At 42.2% G+C, this 19,652-nt stretch overlaps 1 protein-coding gene across 1 annotated transcript in view; it reads left to right on the top strand.

Moving 5' to 3' along the window:
* Window positions 1-18,176, top strand: part of LOC138247253 (ubiquitin carboxyl-terminal hydrolase CYLD-like) — a 357,524-nt gene extending 339,348 nt beyond the window's left edge. Inside the window, exons 9-11 of the mRNA XM_069201980.1 lie at window positions 3,517-3,635; window positions 10,677-10,878; window positions 17,345-18,176. Of these exons, the coding sequence (XP_069058081.1) occupies window positions 3,517-3,635; window positions 10,677-10,878; window positions 17,345-17,526 (503 nt within the window). The 3' untranslated portion in view covers window positions 17,527-18,176. The remainder of the gene's footprint in view (window positions 1-3,516; window positions 3,636-10,676; window positions 10,879-17,344) is intronic.
* Window positions 18,177-19,652: the final 1,476 nt, after the last annotated feature.

Raw genomic sequence — 19,652 nt, 5'->3', positions numbered from 1 at the left:
CTGGAATCAGTATTGGGGTACAATTCCTAGTTATTAGACACCTTACTTGGCAATATTCGGAGTTACCATTGTGAAGCTGGATATAGGTATTGACCTATGTCCAGTGCACACTTAAAATGGCATCGCTGCACTCATGAAGTCTGGGAAAATGGGCCTGGATGATGTGGGGGCACCTCTGCTAGTGCAGGGGTGCCCTCACACACAGATCCTTTGCACCCACCCAGCCTGATATATAGGTGACTTATAAGTGACCTGGTGCAGTGGAAATTGCTGTGAAATAGTGCATGCACTATTTCACACAGGCTGCAACGGCAGTCCTGTAGAAGCCTTTGTATGGGCTCCCTATGGATGGCAAAATAAATTCTACAGCCCATAGGGATCCCCTGGAACCCCAATACCCTGGGTACCTATGTACCATATACTAGCGACTTATAAGGGGGGGATAGTATGCTAATTTGGAGTGAAATACTGAGTTACCAGTATGTAAGGACAAATTTGGAATCAGAGAGAGCATAAGCACTGGGGTCCTGGTTAGCAGGACTCCAGTGACACAGTCAAGCATACTGACAAGTAGGCCACAAACCATAAGCACTGGGGTCTAGACTAGCAGGATCCCACTGGCACAGTCAAAACACACTGACAAACAGGCCAAAAATGGGAGTAACCATGCTAGAAAGAGGCTACTTTCTCACACCCTTTCTGTATCATTATCCCTTAGTATGGCATATTTAAACAAAATGAAAATTATTTTTGCATAATTGTTGTCTCTATTTCAGTCACTTTGCTTTGTGAAATTAACAGAATGAATTCATTAGGATTTATTTTAAAATGATTGACACAATTTGAAACACTTGCAGAACGGGTTTTGGTTAGGTGAGCCCTCACTGCATATTCATACTGAAAAAACACAAGAGTTAGAAAGTCACTGTGAATTATGAAATACATGTTTTATTAATTAACTGTTGTGACTATTAGAATTATTTCAAGCTTGGGTAAAAAACGTAAGTCCCCATTAGAGTTTGGAAGTAGGGAAGCACTACCATAACTTTTGCGGTGCTGACACCCCGCCAGCCTGTGATTCCCCTACCTCATTTAGAGTTGGGAAACTGCAGAGTTTCTTGCGGTAGAGACTCGGCTGTCTCCACCATCAGAAACCCTTGGCCTAGTGGTCTGTTCACTGGAATAGCAAGGTCACCCTGGAGGTCGCTCCGCCACAATAATGGGTGGGTTGACCCTCGCGGATATTCCCTGTCTGGCTGAGCCATACAAAGCTTGGAAAACCTCACATATGGAAAACAAACAGTAACCTCCACATGTAGTGGATATACTCCGTGTAGAAGACCATTTTTTTGTTTTACTGAAACAAAATTCCACTTTGGGAGTTAGTTTCAATAAAATAAAAAACAGATGCTGAGCAGGCTAAACAAACGTGGAGCATAATCAGGCTCTGCCTTCAGTGCATTTGCGTACCAGAAGATAAACTGAATACATAGAAATACCCACCAGGTAGGCAGGGATATGTCAATGTGGAAGGTGGTCCTCCACCGGGGGTTGGATGTCAAAGCTTTGGCCGACCAGGGGAAGGGCTCCCGCCATACTTGAATGAAACCCTTAGCGTGATTAATTACGAATGACACAAAAAAGAATAAAGAAATATTCAGCAATACAATTAGTGACATATCTCTGACTTTTCAAAATCATTTCTCATCATTGGTTGGCGGACAACCTTTTATTGGTATTTTATATAAATGGCCCACCAGCCACGGCCCTAACAGGCCATACCCCAAATTGGTTCCTCGCCATATTTTGAAGGCACCTCGCCGGATTGTGTAAGATCAGTGTCAAAATAAAGCACTCTTATGGTCGTTTAGAGGGATGCCCCCTCACTTATCGAAATCAGTCTCAACCAGTGATCTACTGTATACCCATAGATATTTAGTTGACTATGCTGACCTCTTCAGCCAAATATTCAGTCCCAAACTCCAATATTCAACTCTTTGTGGAAGTGACAGCAGTCCACCCATGAGGTCTCAAACTGTACATTTGTCCAACCTGAACCACTGAGCTTCATAGCTATCGCTATAACTGCTGAGACATAATTGCATACTATGTCATTAGGACTAACATTTCAAGATAGGAATAGTAGAGAGACTGCTAGTTGGCATTATTTCAACATAAAACTTTAAAAAATATATAAACGGTAACCGCTGGGAAAATCTTGGTTCTCTGGCCTGAATGTTAATGCCGATGTGGCCATTTAGGCTTTGAAGCAAACTGTTAAGAGACGACTTCTACCATGAATGCAGTGAAGGATGCTACAAGGGGGCACATCGTGAGGTATGGCTGATTGCACTCAGAGGCTTCTGAGAGTGATAGATGCAGGTGTGGAACGTTAAGGCAATGAAAGTGCTAGAAGCAAAGTGGGCAAATGCCCAGGGCTCACCGCTTACCAAGGCCCCCCAGGAAAATTAACTTTGTGTCTATGTGACCCTTTTCTGTTCTACTTCTCTGTCTAAACCTCTCTGTTTCTCTACTTCCTCTACGTCTGACTCCACCTCTCTAACCAGGGCCCCAAGACAGACATGGTTCAACTGTTTCGTGTGATCCCGCTGAAGTTCAACTTATAGTTTAGTATTGCATGGCATCCTGCGGTATTGAATTTGCAGGAAATGGATAATAAAATTCAAATTTGTTCCGTACCAGGGCTCCTCCTAAAATATGTCTTTACTGAGATGCAGTCAACAAGCTGAGACTCGTGATAGGTTGTGGCTACTACAGTATATCACAAGGCTGAGAGCGGAGGCTGGTGACTGGAAGCTATGAGACCTGGTTGTACGACTCGTGACTGAGCAGCATGACTGAAGGATGTGGCTAGAAGACGGAGGGACTGATGGAACAACAAAGAGACAGAATTCCTGTGGGGACTCTTGCAGATATTGATAAAAGCGAAAATTGTGAGGTCTGACTGCATGGACGACCCGGGTAGGGCGGCTGTGAGTTGAGGCTGGCGGAGGGAATCATGGCAGTGGGAGCGGGTTATGAGTTATACCTGCTGGGGTCCTCATGGGTGAAAGTGCCTGTAATTTATGGCTGCAGGGCTGTAGGGGAGCGAATTACAAACTGAGGCTATTATCATGCGACTGTGAGATATGGCTTTTCTCAGGTGATAAGTCAGGGTAACAGTGAGGTATGGCTGCAGAAATTCATACTGGGTGGGGGGCTGTGAGGTATACTTTTACAGTTGGTGCTGGAGTCAACCTCCGGAATTCGAAAGATGTGCAGTATTTTGGGATGGATGGCAAAGGATTCTCTGGATTACTGAACGAGACTGTGAAATAGGACTTTAGGCAGAACTGGCAGTGCGGCATGAGGCTACTGTGTAGGACTATAACAATACGTGTGGCTAATGTAGGAAAATAAATACACCATGTTCAACATGATAAGGTTTCTTGGTGTTGGCCACTTGGGATTAAATCAATACACACCCTGATTGTTTTTGTTTTTTCCTGTCTGCAGCTCCTCGAGAGTGCTTTATCTGCAGCGGCCTGGCCCAGACCGAGTGCGCGCAGTGCCTGATGGATCCGCTACTCAAACCTGGACACAGCAAGCAGTTCTGTCAGCTGTGTGAGCGACAGGTGAGGCATGTGACATAAATAGATAAGGACGGAGCGACAGGTAAGGTCAGTGACAGATAGAGATAAAGGCAGGGCGACAGGAGAGGCCTTGATAGAAAGAGTGGAGGACGTGGGCATATGCGAGGCCTGTGCCACAACAGGGAAGGAGAGAGGGAATGAGGTCCATTCCTCAAGGGGTGTGAACCGAGGGCTAGTGTAGACCTGTAGCCTAAACAGAGGGCACTGGGGAGGCCTGTTGCACATGGGGTGAAGACCGAGGGAAAGACGAGATAAGGATTAAGGCCGATAATGCAGAGAACCGGGGACTAAGAGAGGTGGGGGCAATGAGATGGGTGAGCCATGTGGCACAAATATGAGTTCTACTTTCATGCACAGTTAGGTCAAATTTCTGTATTGGTTATTGGGTCGCAAAGGATCATGTGGGAGTTAGTTAACATGAGAAATGTAACGTTTTGACTCCCTCTTTTTAGGCCCTATCTGATGAACATTTTTATTGTAAAGTTTAGAGTAGATTAATTGTACAGCGCTAAAGGAATGAAGAAAACAAAAAATGTTTTCTCAATGTAAAGTCAGGCCTAGACATAGCTACACAAGGACGATTGCCACTTGTGTAATATGTATATGTACAGAAGACCAACGGCTCAATAAGATTTTCAGAAATTTAGCAAGAAAGTAGAACTTTCCTCAAGTGCCATTGCTTGGTTTTGTGTAAATCCATTCTGTAATTTTTGAAAAATGTGGGTTTAAAATGTTTTTGAGTGGGCATGAAAACATTAAAAGACAATGCTGTATGTACCGTTAATTCACGGATCCTTTGTGAGTTTGTGAAAATCCAATTTAAAAAACCAAGGCACTCTACTGGATAAGGTTTGTGGAGTCATAAAATGGCTGCAGATACGCACATCCGCTACTTTCTGACTGATTCGCTGTCACAGAAACATTTCTGTTGCAACCTCCATAACCCAAAATCATGCTCCAAGCATCTTCTTGGGAAATCTAAAAACAAAAAGGGCATAATGGGAGGATTGGGCCTGCCCTCACCACCAGCCCATGTGGAGTTTCATCAAAGGGACCCTCCTGAAATTAAAGTAAATGCTTAAAAACAGATTCTTATCAAATTCACAAAGCCTGGACCTTCACTGGGTTTCATGGATCCTCCTAGGCTCTATGGAGTTACAAATCCTCAAACAATGTAAGACAAAAATAATTGAGCGCACTTCAGCTATGTTTGGCTAACAACCACATATGGGAGGTAGCTGTCAGCTAGGGCTGGACACATGGCCTGGCTGAAGACCACATGTTCTTCAGCAGATCCACAGAACACACAGTTTTTGGCTGTTTGAAGCAGGGCTTAGACACCCTTGGAAGATTGGGCTGCATCTTAGACCTAGCTGCAATGTGCAGTGGGTGTTTTTTCTCACATGCTCAGAACTGGGGCCTTGTGGATAATCCCTGCTGCGCATGTCTGATAGCCATGTACAGTGATCATTGGCTGGATGTGGTGATTTGGGTGTAGGGCTAGGCCACAGGCCAGGCCCAGGGTCAACCCCCGGTGTCCATGGTTGAAGGCCATGTGCAGTGGAGTGTAGCCACAGGCAGCACTTAAGGTGCAAGGCTGAGCCTCAGGCCAGGCCCTGAAGTTATCCCTCCATGTGCACAGCCAAAGACCTTTCAAACTGCTGCATGTGATATATGATCAAACTTGAAAGAGCCAATGAAAAAAAACAAATATTAACGTTAGCTTCAGTTATTATCTCACAATTTGCGCTTTTTTTAACACCTTAACATAAGTTTTTTTTTAAACTCAGAAATTCACTCAGAAAACACAGCAAAATGGAGTTATGTTTGCAAAAAATATTGAACAAACATTGAAATTTGCAAGTTATTGTTAAGATCGTAATCCTTAATTTGCACAACATGCTAACAAGAACTTGCTAACCATGTTAATAAACACCAATACATACTCAAACCAATAAAAAATTCTACAGTCAGTCATTTATTTCACAGTGCTAGGGGTACTATAATATGTAATCTCATCTTTAAGATTATTTACATTTCTAAATGTATCTGTCATTTGAAGAGCGTAGTTATGCGCTTTTTGTGGAGCTTGTTAAGGTTTCCATCCCCATTTTGCCAATTATAGATTAGGGATCTAACTATAACTTGAAAATGCATTGGTTTTTCATTTTTAATTCACAATCACTACTTCATTTCAAATGTTCACCTATATACCTTGACAATATGGTATTAGTTCATATTGTGGATGCAGGTCTTTGCAGATTCTTGTAGTGACATAAAACCAGTTGGCATAGTTGTAGCAAAAAATAATACCTGAACAGACGATTGTATAATTAAAGAAGAAAGTGTTAGTGTAAGTTATACAGGGAAACTATATACATGAGTTGATCCCAGTACAGCATCAGGAAATAACTTAAACATAGGCTCTGACTGACACATTTATATCACTAAAGGACTAAAATGGGAGGCCATTTACTTAGAAATTAATATTAAAATCTACTTTCATAATACTGAGAGAGGTGGCAAGCTTCATGTGTGCAGTCAGAGTGTTTCCGATAACAGATGCCCAGGTGGGTGACCATAGAGATTGCTATGCATAGAATGCATTTACTGTTCACTTTCTTCATGAAACCTACATTTTTGCTTCTGTTGCAAGAAGAGAGCTTTATGTGTGATGCACACAAGAAAAGGCATCTTGTCTTCATATTTCCTAATGATGAATACTCTACATTCAGCTAAATGAGGTTTAGTTTTGACAGTGCTGGCCAATCTTTAAAGATTTCAGTGATGATACGACTTCCACACTCGATTCTGGGGGTGAAGACTGACTTCACAAGATTTAAATTGGAACTAGAGAGAAAATGCCTCTGGATTGGTATAAATTGCAGTTGGCACAAAGAGCTCCTCTCCATGGCTTTAATGCGAGTGTCAACTAAGCTTTAGGCCGTTTAGCCATTCTGATACAGTATTTTGCACCTTCACAAAATAAGAGACACATTGTGAAACTCTAAACCCTGTGGCAAATCATAGGCTCAGCTTCTTAACCAACTGGAGTAAGGCAATCTGGTGGACTGTAATGCATGAACAACCTATGCGTTACTTGAGGATGGTGCTTTGCAGGCAACATCCAGTCCTATGGATGCACACACATAATACTATACATTTTAAAGACATTATTACAATTAATGTCTTAGTCCAGTCTCAAAGTACCTATAAAAATAAACACGACAGTGGCAATGAAAGCAATTAATAAGCAAAAAAATAGTTCAAATTGCAACATTGTGATGGTATTTCAGTAATTCATTGCAATGAATGTTGAACTCGGTCTTTGGTAACATATCCCTCCCCTCTAGCCCCTAGCAAGGGTATCTAGTACCAAAAACGTATTTCTGACTTTCTTGAGATGGTATATAGCCAGCAGCCCTTTGTGAACAAAATATGTGTTGTATAGTTTATGTACTTCGAGAATGTTGCTCGCGGTCTCAGTTCTTGCATTTCAAACTGATTAGGACCTGCTTCCTCCAAGGAGCCAATGGCTTTAACTATAAACATTTGTAGCTCAGCTCACGCAAAGCTTCCAGGAAGCAGAAGAGCCATCTCTGCCTAATACATGTCTATACCAGGCATACCTATCCTTTCTGATTTGTTTTTTAAAAAGCAGACATCATGATAAATAATGTAATATGCAAGAACTGGCATATGAATTCTGTTGCACTTTCACTAAATTATACATCAAATTATAAATCACATTATTGATCTGGCACTATATAAAAGTACAAAATAAATAAATATGAATAATTGATGCACTGTCGAACTATCATAAAACAAACATTATATGTTGTACATATGCAATCAATAATAAATGCAGCACATATTTGTAAAATAAAAATGTGCATTGACTCACGAATATACAAAAATGTGAAATGCAACTGAGGTACATCAACAAAAAATGCAAAGGTCCAGTCAGAGGTGGGTTTGCCATTTTGATAGATTCGGTGGAATTCAGCCTTCCTTGGATTTAATTTCAATTTTATATGAGTCATCCAGGTTCCGTAAAAGAGGCTTAACCAACTTGAGTCTTTCCCCTCGTGTTTTAGTCTAGGCAGTACTGTCTAGTAGAGCTGTGTGCAAATTGCTATGTTTCTGCTTCTCAAAGTTCTGCAATGGAGCATTCCTGAAAAGGAGTGTGGTAGCACTTTCTGCATGTGAAGTGAGCTTTTAGCTTTCCCAGAAGAGATGTGTTAACTATTTGAGCACATGCAATGATGCATTAAACTATCCATCTAAAATGGACTGCCTGAAAGTGGCTAAACCTTATGAAATGAGCCCATTGATAAAAAAAAAGTTGTTTTGACTTCATAAGGTTTTCAGTCTTATCAAGACAGAAATGCAACATCTTTCTGACGTCTAGATTGTGAAAAGACTTTCCTACGAGTGAGCTGCTGAGGAATGTTTCCTGAAAAAGTTAGGAAGAGAAACGTACGGATTAATATGTGAATCTCAGATAACTTTGGCGAAAACGGATGGGTATATGCTCATAAGCACTCTATTCTGGTAAAAAAAAAACTGTGTATGGCTCATTCAAGCATAGTGTCAGAATAGTTTTGCCTCCTTGTGCTGAAGTTATAGCTACTAAGAAAAGACAAGGAAACAAGAAGAGATGCAAAATGGAGGTTGTATGAATTGGCTCAAACAGAGGGATTGTGAGCCTATAAATAACTGCAATAGGCTCCTAAGAAGGTGAAAGCTGTCTCGTAGATGGAAAGCCTTTCTTAAGACATTCTAAGAAATCTTTAACCTTGCATACGTACATAGGGTAACCTAATGTTTATTTCAATGGTAATCAGGCTCTTTGACAAGTTGCAATCTTAAAAATTCTACCATTCTCTTTTCTTTGATTTCAGACAAATAAAGAAAACATAATTGCTTACCTCTCTATCAACTTTCTTGAAACAAATCTAATTAATTCAAGATTATATAAGACAAGAAATCTTTAATGACAGGGACTCTGAAAAAGATGTTTGTGAAGCACGATTTAGATAGGACGTAATAGCGGCAGGATGTACCTTAATTAAAGAGAATTGCAAAATTGTCTTTGCTATTTTAGTAAATAGAATATGACCACATGCAGAACCTTTTCCATTTGAAAATATAAGTGGCTCTGGTGCATGGATGCAGTGTGAGGTCTATCATGGAAGCCTGGATAGATGGTCCGGACTCGTACACAGATGTTCTGACATGAAAGAGATCATTGTACTACCATTGCTAAAGCCAACCTGGAGCAATTAGCTTCAATTTAGCTTTGGAACAGGCCAGATGGTTAAGACTTTGTCAGGATCAGCCAAATTGATGGAAATTTCCTTGATCAGCTGCTCAAAAAGGCATTCCTTTTTTTGTCTGGCCTGACAGAATCTGGAGAAGAACACTCTCCTTCTTTTGTATTCTGTTGGTGCAAAGATCCAGGTGTGGGAAACCCCATTTTGAGAGGTGTTTTTACAGAGGTAAAACTTCGTACTTGTATAGCGCACTACTCACCCGTTAGGGTCTCAAGGTGCTGTACGCATACCGCTGTGGAACCCCTCCTGCCTTTTACCTGCGAGGTGCCCACTCCTGGGCAACCTCCAAGGTGAAGCCAGGCATCCCAGCGCTGTTGGGGCGACTAAGCAAGCTATTGCCCAGAGTTACAGAGTGGGACCCACGAATTAGATTAGGCACCGATGCGAGAATTATCCGGTCCGAGGAAATTGAGCCCAAGACCCGCCGAGGCAGGAATTGAACCCTGGTCCCGGGCCAGATTTCTGCATCAGGGTATGCCGCTCTAACCATTGAGCCACACTTCTCCACATTGAATGCTACAGAATTGAGGAATCACTACTTTTTTTGTATCCCATCACGTTGGCAATAGAAGGAAGCAGAGAATAAGTGGCATATTTTAAAGCTTTTTTCGCAGGGCAGAGCCGCAAGCCTACTTGCATCTCCCTTGACCCTCCCCTGCATCTCTCCTGGGGAGGGCAGGCTTCTGATGCATTCCCAGGTTTACAAAATCTTGTAAATCTGGGAATGTGTCAAATGCCATGGGTGTTACATGGGAACACCCACCACAATGTCCATGGCACGCCTCCCTGTCGCAGGTTGAGGCAACACAGCAACTTGCACTGCATTGCCTCAGTCCATATTTACAGGGCAATAAAAAGACATGTAGGGTGGCTTTATGTGGCCTTGTAAATATGGCCCTGCAGTGTGCGCCGCCAGACCATCCATAAAAGTGATGCTCATGCGGCGCCGAGAGGCTTGTAAATAAGCCCTCTAAGTGTTTTAGCTATAAATGAAGGCCTGGGCAATTTACCTAAAAAAAACAGCTTTAGAGGCATACAGTGAGATATTCCCACAGGTGGGTGCTTTTTTAAGGCAGTAGAACAAGGAAATAGTAAGTTACATGTCCGGTTTATGAAAACAAATGCCATTTGTACTGGAATTCGATATATGTGTTCTACATGGACAAGTTGACAAGAAATAATTTGGACTTTTTTGATATGTTAAAACTCTTTGCCATTTGATGCTTATATTTCTGTGAGACATGCTACTCTGGATAATGAGTATATTAAATTATGTCCCAGATTCTTATGGGACAAAAGGGTTTGTGAAAGTAATCGGTAATTTTTTAGGAGCTTGCAGTACTCTATCTGGTACATGATTTTATGTGATTTTTAGTAATTGACAATGTAGGGCATTTCTTTCTGAAATAGGTGTAACAAACGTAAGAAATTGTTTTATCAAATGATGAACGAATGCTTTGTAACACTGATTGGAGAATATTTATTGATATATAAAGCACCAGTGCCTCTTTTGTATGCTGAGGATATTTTAAAATGTATTTTACGTTTCTGTATTAACATCTGCTTACTTGGTCTCTGGGCATATAGGCTCCACAATTTACTACATTAAGGAAAACTGTTGGCTAGATCTCCTGGACACAACCAGAGAATCACTGACATAATTGTAACCTTGCTTTGTTTGCCAAAGGTTCATTCTCACAGACAGAGAAGGGAACACAGACCCAAAGATATTGACTATCCAGAAGGGCCACCCAATTCTTTCGTCACAAGGCACGTGCTGCAGCTCTTTGCCGTGCTTTGTATAAAGACCAGCCACTTCGTCTCCTTTGTGAAGTACGGACCGGGCAGAAACTCCTGGGTGTTCTTCGACAGCATGGCTGGGAGATTAGGTAAGAAGTCTTCTCTATGACTTGAATAAATTCATGATGTGTGTCATGCCAAGGTTTCTTGACTGAATCCAATGAAAACCCAGAGAAGACATAATACTGTAAGGAAACTAGGGTTATAAAGTAAATTTCAACTGTAAAAAATGATTTCCATCCTTTGCAACATCTGTCATTTTTCTTGGAAACTGTTAACCATATCAAAGTAAATAACCTTGTTTTCAGTGGTTGAGCATCCTTTTGGTTCATAATTCATATTTGGGTAAACTGCAAAAAGTGAGGCCTACACTCAAATCGTAAAGGCCAGATTACACAGTGTTCCCTCTCATTTTGTTTCCAGTGTTTTTATTACATATACAAGAATCCTGAGGCTAAATATTGTAGTTTGCATCTGATTATTTCAAGGATATCATATCTTGGTGTTTGAATCGCTGCCTGGTGTAGAATAAAGGTAGTCTCCCTGGTGCACACTTACTCTATCTTACTTCTCATTCCTTGTCAAGTGTCTTCACTGAATACACAAGAATACTGAGGCTAAATATTGTTGTTTGGCTCTGAATAGTTCAAGGCTATTGGCTGTCTGTTTAACCGCAGTGTGGTGTAGAATTCCATTTCCATCTCGAGCAGCCCTCCTTGACTCTGGCACTTTCTCTGCACCTCCATTTCTGCCTACAAGAAAAGATAATGCATTCCTGCTCTTTAGAAGCTGGTTCTTACTCTATTTTCGATCAAATGATTCACTACTGAATTTGATATGGCTAATTTGTCTTCTATCTACGGTGAACCTTGTTTCTTGTAAAACAATTTAAAAAAATGCAATAAGCCCGGCATACAAAGAGAAAAATTAAGAATACTTTTAAGAATATGTTAACTGCAGTGTGCAGCAGGGTCAGCGACAGTGTGTATTGCCTGATATCAGGCAGCAGTGATTGTTAATGGCATGGATTATTTTACAGATTTTGAGAATGATTTCCTCTTGCAGAGTCCTGCTGTAAATAAGACTGCCCCAAGGCCGCAGCTTCTGCTCTGCCCTGCCCACCCCCTCCACCTCCACCTCACTCTTCTCTCTAGGATACAGGAAAAGGGCAGAATTACCATGTGTGAGCATGCAAGCAGCTCAGTTCGACTGACCCTCTGTCATGGTTGGCGGTGAGACTGTCTCCTATCCATTGTACTCTAATGAAAGTGGGGGAAAGCCCTTATACAGCATAGTGCTGAGTAGTTGCTCATCAGTGTACTAATCTGTATCTTGTCTATGTCGAGGGTTGGAAGAGGGAGTAAACCTTTAAAAAAAGCAGAGCAGATGAACGTTTTTCTTATCCCTACTGAATGCTGGGGTTGCTAAACATCAAGGATACCTAGTTTTAATTCCAACTCTTGCCTTCTTCTTTCACTGCCCTACACCTCCTGTCCTTCATCTCACTCAGATTCTTTTCCATCACTGTCTTCTACTTCTTTTAGTCTTTTTCTATCTTTCTCTTCTGCCTTTTTTCTACCTTTTCTGCCTTTCTCACTCTTGTATGTGACAAAGTCTGGTGATCAAAAATGAGTCCTCGTCTCCAGAATAGAGTGCCAAGGCCTACAACCTGCAGCCACCGGCGCAAATTAAGGACTGCAGGCTTGAGCTCATACTACAACTGACAGTGTGCCTTACTGTTTAAGCTTTGTCTCGCACACTTGCATGCCGCTCGGACTGTCTTGTGCAACTTGGAGTCTGCTTTCTGTGTTGCTCTAGTAGGTGGAAGCCGTTTTCTTAATAGTGGTGGTGTGTCTCAGGAGCCAAGGAATTTAATCAAAATGTTTTTATATCTGGCCAAAGAACAATGGAGTCATTTACTTCTAGAATACAGTTATATTTATGTGACATTAGCAAATTATTGCTTTTAGTGGCCTTATTTGCACACAAACTGGAGGGATGTTTTCCAGGCAGTTGTCATTCAATAGGAGCAGAATCAATTGGTGGCACAAACTGAATCAAGCAACGTCAGTTTTCAATTTAAAATTAGTTACTTTGTTGTGGAATATTACTTTTGATCGAGTCGTTCAGCAATTCCAAAAATACAAACGCCAGCATTTCTCATATATTTTCTTAACCCTAATTAGTATAATTCACATTATTCAGGCTCCCTTAACATTTGTCAAGATTGTAACAATAAATAATAGCGGTCACCCTTAATAAACAATTTTACATTTCTCACCCAATGAGTATTACTTTTTAATACCCCTAACTTTTAGCCTTTTGTTGATGCCAGTTATGACTGAAAGTGTGCTGGGACCCTGCTAACCAGGCACCAGCACCAGTGTTCTTTCCCTAAACTGCACCTTTGTTCCCACAATTGGCACAGCCTTGGCACACAGATAAGTCCCTTGTAAATGGACCTCTGGTACCAAGGGCCCTGTGACCGTGTGGCAAGGGAATGTCTCTAAGGGCTGCAGCATGTATTATGCCACCCTGGGGCCCCCTCACTCAGCACACATACACACTGCCTCACAGCTGGTGGGGAGAAAATGACTAGGTCGACATGGCAATCCCCTCAGGGTGCCATGCCCACCTCTCACTGCCTGTGGCATAGGTAAGTCACCCCTCTAGCATGCCTTACAGCCCTAAGGCAGGGTGCCCTATACCACAGGTGAGGGCATAGTTGTGTGAGCACTATGCCCCTACAGTGTCTAAGCCAAACCTTAGACATTGTAAGTGCAGGGTAGCCATAAAAAGTATATGGTCTGGGAGTCTGTCAATTACAACTCCACAGTTCCATAATGGCTACAATAAAAAAACTGGGAAGTTTGGTATCAAACTTCTCAGCACAATAAATCCACACTGATGCCAGTGTGGGATTTATTGAAAAATACACCCAGAGGGTATCTTAGAGGTACCCCCTGAATACTAGTCCGACTCCTAGTGTTAGGCTGACCAGTTTCTGCCAGCCTGCGACAACCAGATGAGTTTCTGGCCACAGCGGGTGAGTGCCTTTGTCACTCTGAGACCAGGAACAAAGCCTGCACATGGTGGAGGTGCTTCTCACCTCCCCCTGTAGGAACTGTAACACCTGGCGTGATCCTCAAAGAGTCATGCAAGTTATATCAGCACCCCAGGGCATCCCAGCAAGTGGAGATGCCCTCCCCCCCCTTCGGACACAGCCCCCACGTTTAGCGGCAAGTCCGGAGGAGATAATGATAAAAACAAGGAGGAGTCACCTACCAGTCAGGACAGCCCCTAAGGTGCCCTGAGCTGAGGTCACCCCTGCCTATAGAAATCCTCCATCTTGGTTTTGTAGGATTCCCCCAATAGGAATAGGGATGTGCCCCCTCCCATCAGGGAGGAGGCACAAGGAGGGTGTAGCCACCCTCAAGGAGAGTAGCCATTGGCTACTGCTCCCCTGACTTAAACACCCCTAAATTTAGTATTTAGGGGCGACCCTGAACCCACGAAATCAGATTCCTGCAACCTACAACAACAAGAAGGACTGCTGACCTGAAAGCTCCGCAGAGATGACGGAGACGACAACTGACTTGGCACCAGCCCTACCGGCCTGTCTCCAGACTCAAAGAACCTGCACAGCGATGCATCCAGCAGGCCCAGCGACCTCTGAGGACTCAGAGGACTGCCCTGGACCCAAAGGACCAAGAACCTCCAGAGAACAGCGGCACTGTTCAGAAACTGTAACAAACTTGCAACTTTGAAAGAACTTTAAAAAGACTCTCACTTCCCGCCAGAAGCGAGAGTCTTCACATACTGCACCCGACGCCCCCAGCTTGAGTCCAGGACAACCAACACCGCAGAGAGGACTCCCAGGCGACTCCAACAACGTGGACGCCCTGAGTCGACCTCCCTGCACCCCCACGACGACGCCTGCCGAAAGGATCCAGAGGCTCTCCCTAACCGTGACTGCCTGGTAACAAAGGAACATGACGCCTGGACCAGGCACTGAACCTGCAACCCCCAGGACCGAGAGGAACCACCTACCAGCGCAAGAGTGGCCAGCAGGAGGCCCTCATCCCAGCCCAGTCAGTGGCTGGCCCAAGAAGCCCCCCGTGCTCTGCCTGCATCGCCAGAGTGACCCCCGTGTCCCTCCATTGCTTTCAATATCAAACCCAATGCCTACTTTGCACACTGCACCCGGCCGCCCCTGTGCGCTGAGGTTGTGTTTTGTGTGCTTGTCTGTGTCTCCCCCAATGCTCTACAAAAAACCCCTGGTCTGCTCCCCGAGGACGTAGGTACTTACCTGCTAGCAGACTGGAACCAGAGCACCCCGTTCTTCATAGGCACCTATGTGTTTTGGGCCCTCCTTTGACCTCTGCATCTGACCGGCCCTGTGTTGCTGGTGTGGGGGGCTTTGGGGTTGCCTTGAACCCCAAAAGGTGGGCTGCCTATGCCCAGGAGACTGACTTTGTAAGTGCTTTACTTACCTGAGAAAACTAACCAAACTTACCTCCCCCAGGAACTGTTGATTTTTGCACAGTAAATAAAGGGAAAACGTCCAGCCAGTTGACTTCCTTAAAATGCCGAATAGATTGGAATTGTTGTGAGAGCTCCAACCGGAGGCCTGGACCCTAACCCTCCCAAGTGTTTAGATACTGGATTAATTGAAGGTGAGCTCCCACTCCAAAAAATGTCTAATAATGAGCACAATGCTTCAATAGTAGTTTATTCGCAAAAGTTATAACAATTCCAAAGGTTTGTGTTTCAATTAAGTTAATGAACCTCTTGAGACTGAAAGGAGTTCCAAGGGTTGGCAGCTTAATCGTCCAAACAAAATTTTTCAAGGATGGAAAGGAGATGAGGAGCAATATTCGGTGAAAGAACAGCCAACACGTGTTTCACCCCATAGGCGAGTAGGCGGGGGCTTTCTCAAGGCTGTGAAAGATATGTATGGACAATTTTAAGTTGCATGTCAGATCTTACCTAATTGTAAGCATGCTTTCCGTGCATATCATGCGGTGCGTGTTGTGCTCCCTCATGGTGAGATTTGTAAGTATAACGGTATAGTGCCATCACAGACTCCCCAGTGTTAGCCAAGGATTGAAGTCCTGAAGGAGTGTTAGTAGAGTGTGGCCATAGATGAAGTTAGGAAAGTACACTATTCTTATTCTTATTGTGAGAGGAAAAAAGGAAAATAGAAAGTGGTTATAGTCCTATTTAATGGTGAATAAGGAGAAATGAAAATACAAACTGGCACTCACGTGATGTAAGTACATACTAAAAAATGAAGTGTATAAGCAAGCGCTTTTTAAAATCCAAATGGTGTGAAAGAAATAAAAAGTTCTAAGGAAATAGAAACGTACCCAATTCAGAACAATAATAACAAACTTCAGACATCAATTGTCTCAATTGTCGATAGAAATCTGAACGTAAAAACCAATAATAAGAACTCACTTGTACAAACAATATTAATTATATGATACAAATAACTGAGAACATACTGACGTTTAAGAAAAATGACTACCCCCCTCTTTCACACTCAAGTATGAGCATCATGCTCATAAAACACATTGTTACCATGAACCTTTAAATTCCCCAACAAAACCTTTTTGTCACAAGTTTCTAAATCAACTCAATTGAAATATATTCCCTATCAAAACAGGGAAAAGTCGTCATAAATTTAAGCTTATGTAAGTAACATGCTCGTGATTGACATGACCACAAAGACCTGTTTATACCTTAGTACAATGCACTCCGTATAGGCAAGCCAAGGACATTAATGAGATTTAAAGATTTTGCTGAAAAAAGTGAGTCCTAAACTCGCAATAAAAATGTGTAAATCACGAATAAAAAGAACTAGTGGTACCTGAAAGCGCGGTAAGCACGAAAAAGGAACGGCGAAAACATTTTTGCACAGTGTCCACTTTTAAAATAGCTTACTGCCATTTTAACTAAAACTGTGTGTACTACTGTTTTAAATCAAAGTCCTATACTTACCTGTGTGAAGTACCTTGCATTTTATGTACTTACCTACAATCTTGAATCTTGTGGTTCTAAAATAAATTACGAAAATCTATTTTTCTATTAAAAAAAAAACCTATAGGCCTGGAGTTAAGTCTTTGAGTGTGTGTTCCTCATTTATTGCCTGTGTGTGTACAACAAATGCTTACAACTACCCTCTGATAAGCCTACTGCTCGACCACACTACCACAAAATAGAGCATTAGTATTATCTAATTTTGCCACTATCAACCTCTAAGGGGAACCCTTGGACTCTGTGCACACTATCTCTCACTTTGAGTTAGTATATACAGAGCCAACTTCCTACAAATACTTTTAGCAGGCGGCATGCATCACTGATATCTTAGGAAACCTTTTATTTTTTTATTTTAGCAAAGCTTTTTTCATATATTACAGATATTGCGTCATCCTATTAGAACCATATTTTTTTGCATATCAAAACACATACGGAGATACAACCAGTTGCTCTTATGTCCTTTGTTTCACTGCATGATTGGCAACTCTCTGATGCTTTTCCTATTCCCTCTAGGAGATGCGATGGGAACGAATGTCCCTATGACCCAAGTTTGTCCCCAGCTTGGGGACTACCTGGCCATGTCGGAAGAGCAGTTTGCAGCCGTAGATGTCAACCAGATGGACAAACTGAGCAGAAGGTTCTTCTGTGACATTTATATGTGCATCTACCAGTACCCTGAAAATGGCCTCCAGTAACAGAAAAGACATGTCCCCCAAGTATTCAATCCTGAGCACTGTCGGGACCAGAGAGAACTCTTTCACAAGATTATGGAAGCAGGAGTTACTATGGCTGTAGTACACAATGCAGAAAAGTACCAGAATTTGACAAATTTACCACAACTGCCTCACGACACCACCAGATTAGGCGAGACACTGTTGTGTCCATCAGTGCACTGCCAGCTTTGTGCCACCAGTTTGGGAGCAAGACAACTTTCAGCTATTCAGGAGCAGATGTGCATATACATGATAACTTTCTGCAGCTGGTTTAGAGTGTTACTTTGATACAATAACGTTTTTGCGGTTTGTAAGCAAATATACAAGTTCTGTTCTCGATTCATTTTTTTAATGAAGTCTAGGCCCCCACACCATCAATTAGTCACCTTCTTTTAACAAACGAAGTTGAACTGTAAAGTTATTTGCCAGACATGTTGCTGGGTTGGTTCCTCGACCTGTGCATAGCACATTATTCCTATTCCCTTAAAGAAAAATGTCATTTCCAGTGAAGTTGCAAATTGTGCGTAATAAGTAGGATGATTTTTTCTACATTAATATTTAAAACGGTTGTGCAATAATAACGTTCTAGGGTTTCATAAAGTTGTATTTTAATAAATTGTTTTATTTGCTGTTACAGAATGTCTGGTATGTATTCATCTCCCTAACATTTGTCTTGTGTGAGCCCTGTGTGTAATGGCCACCTCCGTGATGACTATCAGTTTAATTCTATTGTTTCTCCTAGTGCTCCTTCGCGAATTCAAGGTTTTACACAGACTAATCGTGCTCGTTTTTTTTTTTGTTTTTATGACTGTGCTCGTGGCACTCTATTCATGGTGGTGCCCCAATTACAGCCGAAGCTAATGATGGCCAACCAGCAAAGGCAAAACCGGACCGGTCTTTGTTCTGATTAGTCTCTTCACGCTCATGGCACGGCGCTTTAAATCAGCTCCCTTATGTGAAATTGTATTACTTTTCATTTTAAGTTTATGTGGCAAGAAAAGTCCGGTTAGGAGTTGACCACGCTAATAGTTCTAACTCGAGCAATGCGAGACTCGCTGCATTGCACATGCTTGGGATTCTTTATTTTCAGCTTCAGTGGATACATTTTCCTGTCCTTCTAGGGCTTCCTCTCAACAGGACACATTGGAAGCTCAAATGTCCACACTCCAAGACCCTCCTGAGGAGCCATCTAGTGGTACCAACGAAGAGGTTCTGCTGTTGCCATTACGTCATATTACGACAAAATGTGTTCCTGTCGAGGCGCAGAGGATAGGATAGTTAGGACTATCTGCTGGCGTTTCTATAGGGTCGAAACAGCAGAATATCCAAGGTGGACATGTGTTCCGTACCGGCATTGGACACAGACATGATGTAACTCTAATGTGCCCTGGCTCATAGCCCAGTGACACATTTTTATACTCCAAGATCATGAAATCTTGTCACGACTAAAAACAGAAACCCCATGAGTTAATTATTTAAAAAAAAAGACAGAATCTTGTTTCGCAACGCCTATTTCTAATGTAATAAAGGACATTGTAATGGTAAGGTGGGCGATATTTACCATAGTTTATTAATGATTTGATTATTTAAAAAAAACGAAAATGACGAATAACTGAAGCGCACTGAAGCGTTCTGTTAGTTGAAATAAAAGAAACTACTCAATGGCTGAAAGCTAAAATTCAACGCAATTGTATTCAAAGGACACATATATCCAAAAAGTCCACAGGATGGCAGCATTGGCTTCAAATTAAATAACATCGATGTTGCTCTTCGAGTAATGGTTTTGGAATTTCCCAATACTGAGATTCAAATGCCGTAGGTTTTGCACAGTATCAAAGTGTGCATAAAAGGCTGGACCTAGACCAATTTGGTACACGTATTGCTAATCACAAAATAAAATGAACAGGATCCGCTTTGAGGGCAAGGACGGACTACATGTAACTGATATCGGAATGCGTATTAGAAGATTCAGCTTTTGCAGCCAGTTTGAATGTCTACAGTGTGTGTGAGTAATAATCCCTAATTACTTTTATGGATCATTGGATGCTGAACAAGCCTATCAGAATGTTCTCTGCTGTTATAGGCCCATCAACCTGCCGCTTTAGTGT

Source organism: Pleurodeles waltl, chromosome 7, assembly GCF_031143425.1.
Source record: "Pleurodeles waltl isolate 20211129_DDA chromosome 7, aPleWal1.hap1.20221129, whole genome shotgun sequence".
NCBI lineage: Eukaryota > Metazoa > Chordata > Amphibia > Caudata > Salamandridae > Pleurodeles > Pleurodeles waltl.
This window is presented reverse-complemented; position numbering and strand designations above follow the sequence as displayed.